Source organism: Alnus glutinosa, chromosome 14 (genome assembly GCF_958979055.1).
Source record: "Alnus glutinosa chromosome 14, dhAlnGlut1.1, whole genome shotgun sequence".
Classification (NCBI taxonomy): Eukaryota; Viridiplantae; Streptophyta; class Magnoliopsida; order Fagales; family Betulaceae; genus Alnus; species Alnus glutinosa.
In genome coordinates this window covers 1,574,448-1,586,472 of record NC_084899.1, presented here as the reverse complement: position 1 = coordinate 1,586,472, position 12,025 = coordinate 1,574,448, and the positions used below count along the sequence as shown (strand labels likewise).

The following is a 12,025-nucleotide window of genomic DNA, read 5'->3' as shown; positions in this document are numbered from 1 at the left end:
TCTTATTTAGTGCATAAAAAAGCCCTTCACTGCAATTGTTGATACAGTTTATGATTCGCCTTTTTCAAGATCTGCAAAATAATAAATAGCTCGTCGAGAGTGCCGACTGTCCCCACTCCGATGCCTAAATTAGTTTTTATAGACAATTTTGAGAGTATTCAGAGTAGAGTAAACTCAGATATTAGACAGTAAATTTATCCTATTTATAGGCACATAGTTCCAAAATTACTGGGTTGCTATAATGTAGTTTTGTTAGGACTCTGATTGCTAAATAGCAGAGAATCAAACTTATCTTCTTGAAAATTCAATTCAGGTAGGACACTCCCTTTCAGCTGATAATTGATAAATATCAGGTCTCTTATCCCATATTTTATAGGATAATTGTATATCCTGAAAAACCCGAGATAGAGTTATTCTACGGATAATAAACTTATCGGGAAAACTTGGAAATAGAGTCCTTCTGTGCCTGCTAGGATTATGGGATCAAATCTTATTCCTTATCCCTTGAATTTTAGTTAGAGTAATCTTTAAATAGCTTCATAACTATCCCGAGTAGTCATTCCCAAGGCCACTTAGATACGATCGTTTGATATTTTCTCATAGCTTATCCGTGACGACATAGAATATTCGAGATGTAAATATTCCAAGACGATTCATCTATAGGATTTTGTAGTGAATATCCAAAACCTTGGTGACCGAGCAAGTATAGCCAAGTCAATCAGACCAACTAAGCACCCGGTTTGGTCATGGGCCTACTCAACTTTGGGGATGATTATTTTTCCAACAACAATTATTATTTTTTAAGATCGACCAAAGTAAGCAATAATCAGAAGAGATAGGTGACATGCACATGCTTACAAAATAGAAGGGAAAGTAAAGAAAATTATGAATGTTGTCATTATGCTTTAAAATGTGTCCATATGGTCTAACGAATATTTAATTTGAATAATTTACATTGTGGGTATTATATTTGTGAGTATTTTTTTTTTATTAATTCTAGTAGATTTAATTACGTGCCATATATGGAGTATTGTTAATTATCATAATAACCAAATTTCTTTTAGTGGACTTTCTTGACCAATATGTCTATGTTTCACACTAAAAAGACATTGAAAACTAGAGTAATTTTAAAACTTGTGATCACTAAAATCGAACAAAAGAAATGATTTTTTTTTTTATTAAAATGATTAAATTTATTATTATGTTTTTATTAAAATTGTCTTTATAATTTATCTTTCATTTTAATTAAACATTTTAGATACTGACTTTCATATATTAAGAAAAATTTTGATTCCACATATGAGGGATATTCGAATATTAAGTAAATTATTAAATTTATTATTTTTATTAGTTTAGAATTTTAAAATAATTGATGATTGAACATTTTTTTTTTTGGTCCCAAGAGGAGAATAAATACGGGAAAAATAATATAGATGTTATATAATCAATAATTTGTTTTTAATGAAATATTTGATTTATCACAAATATAATGTCAGGAAATAAATTACGTAAATCAAAAGTTTAGGATCAAATTCATACCTCATAGTCTATGCATGGACATTTGTAACAATCAAAAAAGAAAATAAAAATCCAGCGGTTGTGATTCCATCACCAGATTAAAGGCCTTTTACAAGTTCTGGTCAAGAACAGTGGGTCCCACTAGGAAATGCTTTAGATGGGTCCCAGTGGTGACACTTGGACGGTCCCCCCTATAGCCTGCAACATTTCTGTTTTGTTTTTTGCTTGGAGATCCTGGCTATACACAAATATAAATAATAAAGAAAAGAGGGGCCATTTAGAAGTTTCTAGACAATTGAGGGGCTCGGATTAGGTGGGAACAGGAGGTCCGGTCCACATAATAGCTACAAATGGCAAAAACTTCAAAAGCAGTGAGACGTGGCGATCTACAGACTTCCTCAAAATAGACTCACACTCTCTCTTTCTCTCTCTCTCTCTCTCTGTGCAATTCTTTTGGATATATCGGTGGCTCTTTGTCACTATGTATAAACAAACTCTCTCTCTCTCTCTCTTTCTCAGTGATACTCTCACTTGACCCAAAAAGCCAGAAAACAAATGGTCGCTGAAAGTGAAGGTGGGGGTGGAAAGAAGCCAATGAAAGAACAGGTCACAGTAAAACTAGAAGAAATAGAAGAAGAAGTAGAAGAAGAAGAAGAAGAGGAGGAGGAGGAGGAGGAGGAAGAAATAGCGGCGCCGTTTGATGATGGGTCCTCTTCTTCATCTTCATCCACCGCACTGAGAAACGCGGCCTTTGTATCAAAAGACACCGTTGAGGCCATCAAGGTGGTCCATATCAAAGAAGAAGAAGAGGACGAAGTGGGTGTTGAAGATAAAGGAAATTACACTGGTTCTGGCGGCGGCGGTGGAAATGGACCTTCGTCGTCGTCTTCGTCGGAGGCGGTGCCAAAGCCGATGGAGGGGCTGCAAGAGCCGGGTCCGCCGCCATTTCTGAAGAAGATATTCGAGATGGTGGAGGACCCGGAGACCGATAGAGTGGTGTCGTGGAGTGAGACCCGGGACAGCTTCACCGTGTGGGACGAGCATGTCTTCGCTCAAGAGCTTCTTCCTCAGTATTTCAAGCACAGGAACTTCTCCAGCTTCATTCGACAGCTCAACACTTATGTGAGTAATGTATTCTGAAACCAAGTTTTGGGTTTTTCTTTAATGAAAGGATTTTAACAGGGTTTGTTGGTTTGTGTAAATTGTAATGGTTATCCTTGTTGAACTTTTGAGGTCTGTTGGATGGTTTTCTTACTGGAATATGTGGAAAAATTGCTAAAAAGTTTGTATATTTCTTTGCATAGCTTGAAATTCGGTTCTGTCATTGGTTCCTTATAATTAGAAACTGAAGTTTACTGTGCTTAATTAAAAAGTTTGGTATTTGTTGTGTTGTTGATGGGGTACGTTTTGGTGGTGTGAAATGGGTGATCAAGGGTTTCAAGAAGATTGACACGGATAAATGGAAGTTTGCAAACGAAGGGTTTCAGAGAGGGAAGAGGCATTTGCTGAAGAACATCAAGAGGAGAAGTCGGTTCAGCAAGCAGCAGCAAGGAGTGGAAACTAGTGTCAATTTGACGAAACCGGCCGGGTTGGAGTCTGATGAGCTTGTGAGTCTGAAGAAGGATCACAATGTGCTGAAAGTGGAAATCTTGAAGCTGGGCCAGCAACAAGAGGAATCACAGAATCAGATAACTGCTGTTGAAGATCGCATTCGAGGCGCGGAGTGTAGGCAACAACAGATGCTCCTTTTCCTCACCAAAGTAGCCAAAAGCCCCAGCTGCGTGCAGCAATTAATCCAGAAGAGAAAGCAAAAGAGAGAGCTTGATGGGGTTGAGTTTGGCAAGAGACGCAGATTGCTAGCCGCCCAATTGGGCTGTGAAAGCTTGCCTCATGAGCCCATTGACACAAGCAAAAGTGTGAATTGCAGAAACCAACCCCAGGGAGACGTGACAATTAGTCTATCTGAACTCTCTGAAATCTTGCAAGAGGCGGCGGATGTCCGCCTAATACAAACACCCTTCCCAGCTCCCATGGACGACGTTTTGTGCAGCCCTCTTCAGGATCGGAAGGTCAATGTGTTGTCTGATCATGCGAGCACTAGCCCAGATATGTCGTCTGTTTATCATGTCATGTCGGAGAAACTGCTCGCGGACAACTCCATTATCGACGAAGAGTTGGCTGTGAATGACTCAAAATTCTATTCGGAGTTCGAGGATTTGATTGCCAAGCCACCTGATTCTTGGGGTGGATTTGTGAGTTGACTGGTGGAGCCATCTGGTTGTATTGGGGCGATGCTTTGATCAGTCCAAATGATTGTACGTGTTAGCGTTTTGTGATATATATATATATATATATATATATATATATATAGGTACATACGCAGGTTGCATGAGTATGTTTAATTAGAGGCCATTGCTTCTTCAATCGTGGAGAGGAGCTGAAGGTTAACGAGGGGGATCCTCATCCATTGCGCGCGGAGGTGGCAATGGCATGATCGATAAACGATCATGCGTGTTCTTTTCTTTTTTCTTTTTTTCCTTTAATGTTGTGTTCCTTTGTCTTGTAAAAATTCTTAGTGCTGTCCCACTATTGCACAGCTTGGTCTGACTTATAACATAAATACCGGTGTTAGAAGCTTGCCGTTCGGGTTTGATTAAATATTAATTAAATTTTTTATTTGTTATAAATTTTAACTTTTGAATATAAGTGATAATTTAACATTGTATAAATTCAAGAGTAAGAGTAACTCTCTCTTAAATCCACTAGGGAGTACACCTTGTGAAAGTCACTGATTGGAATTCCCTCCTACTTGGTTGGTCATATCAAAAAAGAAGGAAACAAAATTATTGAGTTCAAATTTCTTATTATTTATTCTATATTTTCAATTAAAATAGTCTATATGTTGTTTGATTAACACTATTTTTTCTTTCTTCCTTGGCAATGGCCATGTGGATTCAAATGTCTTGTGGTTTTAATAGAGATTAATGTTATTTATGATTGTCATATAATTTAAATAGTGTGATATTATTTATTTATAAGTCTTGATGCAAGAGTTAATTTTTACTATCATGTCATCTCAATTATATAAAAATTATATAACAATCTACTAAATAACATTATTTACTTGGATAAAGAAACGTGAATCATTAAAAAAAATATGAACATGAATCATTAAAAGAGCTTTAAGTTTCTTTTCACCAACAAGGAGTCCCTTATTTTGATAATTAGGGGCACCGACATGACTCTTGTGGCTATTGTGTCTTTTTGAAAAATAATATTTACTTAATTTTTTTAAAAGAAAATTATGCTTTCGCTTCAATCTATCACCTAATTTGTAATGTTCTCTCAAATCGTCTACCTAACTTACAATATCCTCTTAATGTTTCAATTTTTGCAAGATATCCTATCAATTTGCAATGTCAGCTGAATCTGTGAGCTATTCTTGATAAAAAGTTGTCTGAGCTAAATGTAATTAGATGACTAAGATCTTCACCAGAAAGTTCAAGCAAATCCATCTGTGCTCAAAATCGCGGCACATGTTTGACGACAAAAGCACTCCTATATAATATGTTTATAGATTTGGTGGGTCTCTTGCGAAAGTGCAAGATGTGACTTAAAGTGGGATTTAGATTGTTGCCTAAAGAAGCAAATACGAGCTTAAAGAATAGTGTGAACTAGTGGCAAATCTAGACCCTGCTGGCACTTTCTAAATGAACAATAAGCAGTCCAATGGCAGACTAAAAGATAAAGGAGATTGATCTCACCTAAAAATTCTCTAAGACTCGAATAGAAAATTTTGGGTCCCTCATAAAATTCAAAGCCAAAGTACATATCCTGTGCAATAGGATAGTTCATGGGAGAGTTTGTTCAGGCTCTACTTATTTGAACAAATGCTGGGCAGTCCGGACCCCACCTACTCGGACTGCTATAGCAAGTAAAGGCCTGAACAACCTCCCGCAGGGGACTGCCTTACAGGGTCCCATCGCAGTATTTGCAATTCATGGTAAAAGGATCATCAGATGTAGTACTGCCAAACAAGTATATGGAGTCCACACTTATTTCCATAAATCTTCTCCATACTAAACAAAAAAAAAATGGGAACTCAGGAGAAAGAAAGAAGGAAGGAATGTCATCACTCAAGATCTGTAATGCAATTAAGATAACAATCACAGTACCCCTCGGCCAATAATCAATTAAATACATAGGCATATGATACAGGAAAAAAAAGAAAAAGAAAAAGAAAAAGAAATGAGAGACCTAGAAGAAACAAAGAGGTATTTTGCATCTTTTTATCAGTAACTATTTATTTGTTGATGGTGTGCTTACCATTAGGCTTCACCAACCCTCTGGATGTGGAAGATGCCGAAGTTGACATAGCAGACCGATCAATCTCCTGCTTATCTTCATCGAACGCCTTATTTAGAACTTCTTGGAGTTCCATATACCTTTGTTTCTTCAAGAGTCTCTCCTCTGGACTGTCATTCCCCAAGCATGCCAGTTGTGATATATCGTCAGCATCCATTATCTTATTAAGGACTTCTGAGCAACGAGGGAAGAAGCGTTTTCCAAGTTCCACTGCTCATATTAAGAGGAAGAGAAAATCAGGCACATTAAGCAATGTAATTTTTGAATAACTGACAGCACAAAATCTGGTTTGCTTCCCTTTACTTTAGAGATTCAACAAGAGGTTATCCCTTGTATGAAGGAAAGAAAAAACGATAGTAATGAAAATACAACTTCCTATGAGATCATCTTTAAAGAAAAAAGAAAAAAGAAAAAAGAAATCTGAAGATGATGTTGTATTGATCCTCTGCCATTGTTCAGAAGTGGCATGTATTTGCCTCAGTAAACAAAGAAATTAGGTACTTCTTCTTTTGTGAGGGAAGATTAGGAAACCATAGCATCTTTTCAGAAATTGATTCCTAAAGACGAAGTTCAAATTATATTTGATATTTTGTAAGAAACATCAGAATTAATGACCAGAGATTAATTTCTGATATAACATCTAGGAAATATAATTCTTGTAAAGTTCCAACATAAAAGGGCACATCAGCCTAGAAAACTTGTCCATCCAGGTGAGTTTTTGCAGGGGCTGATCGAACAAATCTTTTGATGTTAAAACGAAACAAAAGATATAATTATTGGAGGTGCATATGTATATGTGAGGAACCATTACCAGTTTTAGAGAGTGCTCTCATCCTAAGTAGATGCTCCTCTTCGATTCTGAAAGGTGCCTCATTTAAGTCTACAGTTGTTCTCTGGGCGTTCCTCAAATTCTTAGACTTGATGCCCAATGGAAACTCAGAAGTGCCATCAACTTGAGCAATATCCATTACAACTTTTGCTTCCATGGGGAATAGAAGTTTTGCCAGTCCAACTGTCAAGAATTAATCAATATATAGCATTATCAACTGTTTCAAACAACAGATCATGAATTTAACCAAAAGCCTCTTTATAATAACCGGAATAGTGTAATGCTCCAAGGGATCATTAGCTACTAGGTAGCTCTAAATAAAAAGCGGGGAAAAAAAAAATCTCATTCTCTGGTATCATGATAGTAAAGATAAGAACAATCCTCCAAATTTTCTATCAAAATTCTAATTTTTTGTATCATCTTTCAGCTAGCCTGGGGAGGAGACAACAAAAATAGTACAGAAATGGTGGTAATATTTTGCCTTACTTCAACTAGCAAATTTATCGCAAAGAAATAGTAAGATGATAAATGGAATGAAGGCAAGATTCCCTAAACAGCAGCTGCATGTTCTTCAAAAGAAACGCACCCTTGTATAAGCACATGGATACCAATTATCAGATCCATAAAAAATTTAATGGTTATACATATCACAAGGTCAATATGACAAACGCTCTGCCTCCTTCAAATCACACTATAAGTAACTAGCAGTATCTTATTCTAGAAAGATAACACAGACTTATAACTATCATCACACGATGCCGTTAAGTACATTAAAATTAAGCATTTCTTTCTAACAGAAAGACATGTTTTCTTAAAAAAAAAAAAAACTTTGAAAAAGGTAAGGCACAGATAAATCGTTTAAACATAAGACCAATAATCTTTTTATGAAAGAGTCATGGAGACCAACATAAAATAGCATAAGATTCCAGGAAACAGGAAAAAGCAATAACTATGTCTTTCACATATAACTTCCAAAGGAATAAAAATAGTTTAACGGGCTACAGAAAAAAGTTAAAGAATATGTTAACACAAGACATGGAAATATTTTAGTGCCATAACTCTGCTCTTTTAATACTCTGAAAATTATTATTATCAAGTGTAAGAGTTTACTTTCAAAGATTATCAAGATGGAGAAGCAGTAGCCAAGCGCTGAAGCATATTGCCTTAACCAAACCAGGCGGCAGAGAAAAATAATTGTAAGTTACTACTCCCATTGGAGTTGAAAACAATGGAAGTCCTCTCATTCTTGTCAAGAAATTTGAATGGCTGGTTGGATGATTACAATGCTTAAAGAATACATGCAAATTATCCCTCCCCCCCCCCCCCCCCTTTATGCTCATTATTATAATCTCGTGGATGCTACGGAAAATTGTTGATGCAAGAGAAAGTCAAGCATAAGATTTGAAGATTATTTCTTGAATAAGATTAGCCCGAGAATGGAAAGAATCGTACAAAACATTTGAAGATTATTTTTAGAATAATATATTTTACTTTATGTACAAGACTTTTACTTTGTCTCCAAGTTTACGGTTATATTTTGTATTTTTATTTCATTCTTTTTCTCCAAGAATTCTTCTTGGAAAATGCTCAAACTTTGCCTATTAAAGGCAGGTCTGTATTATTTTGTCAATCAAAGTTTTGAAATATCAATTAAATTTTTAGTCTTTCAGACTTATTTATTTGTTTGCTTATTTGGGGCAATTAGGGGTTATCTCTTCCCTATTTGTTATTTTCTTTCTTCCTGAATTCCCTTTTTTATCCTCAATTCATAGTTTATGCTCCTATCATACGCTGTCAGAACAATCTTAGTTCTATCTGGCATCAATTGTCTTGCAAACTCAAAATAGATCAGCTGGAACTGCAGCAATGTGTTGGATGTATCACATACAAAACCAAGGGATATAAAAACACCAAGTTTCTTGTCGATATACTAAAACAAAGAAAGGAAGTTCAAACTAAAAGGAAGAAATGGAAGTATAAAAGACACCAAGTTAAATCTTATATGCAGCAATGTAGATATACTTTGAGAAAAAAGACTATGAACAGATCTTGTGTATACTCCCGGTGTACTTAGGGGCGCCTTACGCTTATTTATAAAGTTTTCTTACTTATCAAAAAAAAAAAAAAAAAACAGCTAAGGAACACAAATGAAAGTAAAGAAAATAAATTTGGGCCTAATGGGAAACTAACCTCTATTTTCAAGGTATAGCAATTTCATACGGAGATCATCGCCTGCCATAGCAAGAGAATGAGAAGCCTCTCCTAGCAATGGATCTCTTCTTTCAGCTTGCTCCAATATCTCTATACATAACCGATCCCTGGGAGAAGCTTTTCCTTGCTCGGTGGACGTATAATAATCCATGTACTTCGTGAGTCGTTTTGAGATCTGAATTGCTTTTCTACCATCCGATGTAAGATCTGATGGTTTGGCTCCCTTTGTTAGGAGGGAAACTATGATCTTAGGTTCTTTCCTAATTGCAGCAACATGCAACACGCTGTAGCCCCTCAAATTCCTATGGTTAACATCAGCAAGTCCAAGATCAAGAAGCTCTGTTGTGGTCTTTGCATCACAGTATGCCACAGCATAGTGGAGAGCAAATGCATCATCTAGATTGGTATGCCCCTCTTTGAGTAGCATTCTGACTAATTCAACGTCATCCGAGTCCAGGGCCCTATGTATTCTCTTTACATGTTTATCTGGAAAACTGCTGCTTTCAGGCGTGATCAAGCCGAGTTCCTTTCGTGAATCCATGATTTGTTTGACAATATGTTGGGGAAGGGCTTTATCAAGAGTAACAATATCAACATCAGATTTGACAATAATCTCAATACACCTTTCCAGCAATCTTTTGCATGCTTCACCACACATGTTCGCAACAGATAGAATGACCAAAATGTCATCTATTGCAACCTTGTGAAGAATGACTAGCAAGAGCCTCTGCAACCAAAGACAAGCTAACGAAATATTCAAAAAAGAGATCAAAACATAATATCCAGAGGGAAAAAAAAAATGCGGAAAACTGAAGCAGCAATTATTTCCTATTAGGAGTAGCTAAGCAGAATGTAACAGTGCCACATGCTATAAAAGTGAATAAGAATCTAGAACATTCCCATTTATAGTTCATAGTTGTAATGTTAAAAGTAATTAGAACACGGAATAAATTTACTAGATGCATCAATCTCAGGGAAGAGAAAGCCCAAAACCAAGATGCTGCCTGCATTAACACAACACACAAGAGAATCCAACAATATAGCCGAGACAATTGGGACATGAGTTAATAAGAACTTGGTGGCCCTTTTTGGTGGGAACATGATCTTACAGTAAGCCAAAGTCATAGCACAGATTTTAGATCTTCATGGTAGTGTGCTAAAAACAGTTTTATAAGAAAAAAAGAGGGACGGCCTTCAATGCTCTAAGCAACAAACACTAGGTAGCTCAGGACACAGACCCAACACCACCAAGCCTTACCTTGATTAAGCTGAATGCTTCACAGCCCATTAGTCTACATAACCATAAACAATCCTCTCAGTAATGGCTTCCTAACAATTTTCGCATTCAGCTACTGCCACAAAATAGCGGAGCTACGCTAATTACTAATTACTAATCAGTGAATCGCGAAGCGAGTTTGCCTAGACTCTACATGTTTCAAGGATTTCAAACTAATATTAGTCTTTTTATTAATCTCGCAATTCTAAGAAATTGAAGATTTTCAACATGGGATGCTAAACATGAAAATAAATTGTTTGGTTAAAATTACTGCCTTGATCACAACTATTCAAGCTATTATGTTAGAGAATCGAAAGTAAAAGAAGGCTTGCACGCTATTAGTGTGTGCTAGTGCTACTATTACCTGATAAAGAGCCATCAGCTCAGAAATCTGGAATGTAAACGAGGCATAGAGCACCTCGACCATGAAATCCACAACGGGCCTGCACGCCTCGTGGAGGCAATCTTCGTCAACGCAAACGCATACATCTTTCGGCAACGGTTTCACCTTGCCGCTGTACAGATAAGCCAAGACCGCCTCTAGCGCATCGAACCCGACCTCGTAATCTCTCGCTAGCTCCTTAAGTTCGAACTCGCCTTTTTTCCCCGCCCGCGAGGAACCGGAGAACAAGCTCTTGAAGAAAGGACTCCTCGCCGAGAGAATGCACCGGTGTACAGGGACTTCACGGCCGTTACTAGTAGTACTACTACTGACGACGATCTTGGCGTCGGCGAAGTCCGACCCGGGCGAGTGGAAGATCGATTCGAGATTCTCAGAGAGTCGGCGTAGGGCCGAGATATCCGGAGCCGGTGATGGCTCGGAGGAGAGGGTTTCGGCGTTGGTCGCCACGGAGCATATGCTGCTGCTATAGCTGATTTCGTTCGAATCCGAGAAACCGAATTTATTATCCATTACATTCAAAGACAGAGAGAGACTATGTGAAATGGAAAAGCATAGATATTGATAGAGAGAGCTCTTTGGATGTACGAAAAGTGAGAGAATCAGAGCAATAGATTTGCAGAGAAAGAGAGGGAATATTGACTATGTTCAGCGTCTGAGAGGAAAGGCCATGATTCGTGAATTTTTGGGCTGAAGTTGCAGAGAGAGAGAGAAAGTCGGAAGAGAGAGTCGGCTGGGAAGATGGGTGACGATGTAAAAAATTAAAAATTAGTCGAAGACTTTCTAATCTATTATTCTATTTATGCCACTGAAATGTAACGACTTGCCGTTTTGTGTCATATTCCAAATTCCAATATAAGGGGAATTTTCGTACGTGCTAATCACTAATCAGGACCTTCATTTTGCTTCGATGAATGGCAAAAGCAAAATGATAGAAATCAGTATATGTATATCTTCGTACAGCGAATTTACAAAATCAATAGTGTGAGGAAAATTATCCGCTCAAAAATGTTGTAGGCCACTGGTTAGGGTGTCTATGGGCAGGGGCGGTGCGGGTTTCTGCCTATTTTGGCCCTGTCCCGCACCTTTGCAGGTTGAAAATTTCCAACCCGCAAACAACACTTGATAAAGACTAATCGTGCGGGGAGGATCACTGTGGGGCGAGTTCGCGCGGGGCAGGATGGGTATTTTGAGTGGCATTTATGTAATTTTAATTTTATTTTGTAAAAAATAAAAATTCAAAAAAATACTGGTTTTTTTAATAAAAAAATTAAATTCATATTAATTTTTCACAGAATCTTATGAATGCAAAGTTAAATTTTTAGGAAATCACTCTGTTTCATTAAAGAAAAAAATTATAATTTCAAAGCTCCTTAAATTTAGTCCTTCGACATGTTGACACATATATTTCAATCGTTTATATTTC

At 37.1% G+C, this 12,025-nt stretch overlaps 2 protein-coding genes across 2 annotated transcripts; one reads left to right on the top strand and one right to left on the bottom strand.

Moving 5' to 3' along the window:
- Nucleotides 1-1,938: 1,938 nt before the first annotated feature.
- Nucleotides 1,939-4,155, top strand: LOC133857618 (heat stress transcription factor A-2-like). The gene is made up of 2 exons (XM_062292888.1): nt 1,939-2,640; nt 2,952-4,155. The coding sequence occupies exons 1-2, from the start codon at nt 2,074-2,076 to the stop codon at nt 3,777-3,779; spliced, it is 1,395 nt and encodes a 464-aa protein (XP_062148872.1). The 5' UTR covers nt 1,939-2,073; the 3' UTR covers nt 3,780-4,155.
- A 1,490-nt stretch (nt 4,156-5,645) lies between these two features.
- Nucleotides 5,646-11,355, bottom strand: LOC133857314 (BTB/POZ domain and ankyrin repeat-containing protein NPR1-like). The gene is made up of 4 exons (XM_062292531.1): nt 10,564-11,355; nt 8,903-9,650; nt 6,695-6,895; nt 5,646-6,093 (listed from the first exon to the last, which is right to left on the bottom strand). Exons 1-4 carry the CDS (start codon nt 11,110-11,112, stop codon nt 5,822-5,824), a joined length of 1,770 nt encoding a protein of 589 aa, XP_062148515.1. The 5' UTR covers nt 11,113-11,355; the 3' UTR covers nt 5,646-5,821.
- Nucleotides 11,356-12,025: the final 670 nt, after the last annotated feature.

Bases quoted from the DNA above. Each gene is read 5' to 3' on its own strand.
- LOC133857618 (XM_062292888.1), top strand. From the start codon at position 2,074: ATGGTCGCTGAAAGTGAAGGTGGGGGTGGAAAGAAGCCAATGAAAGAA. The intron at 2,641-2,951 runs GTGAGTAATGTA...TGGGTGATCAAG, and splicing joins TTCGACAGCTCAACACTTAT to GGTTTCAAGAAGATTGACAC.
- LOC133857314 (XM_062292531.1), bottom strand. From the start codon at position 11,112: ATGGATAATAAATTCGGTTTCTCGGATTCGAACGAAATCAGCTATAGC. The intron at 6,896-8,902 runs GTTAGTTTCCCA...AATTCTTGACAG, and splicing joins GCTATACCTTGAAAATAGAG to TTGGACTGGCAAAACTTCTA. The intron at 6,094-6,694 runs GTAATGGTTCCT...TAATATGAGCAG, and splicing joins GAGAGCACTCTCTAAAACTG to TGGAACTTGGAAAACGCTTC.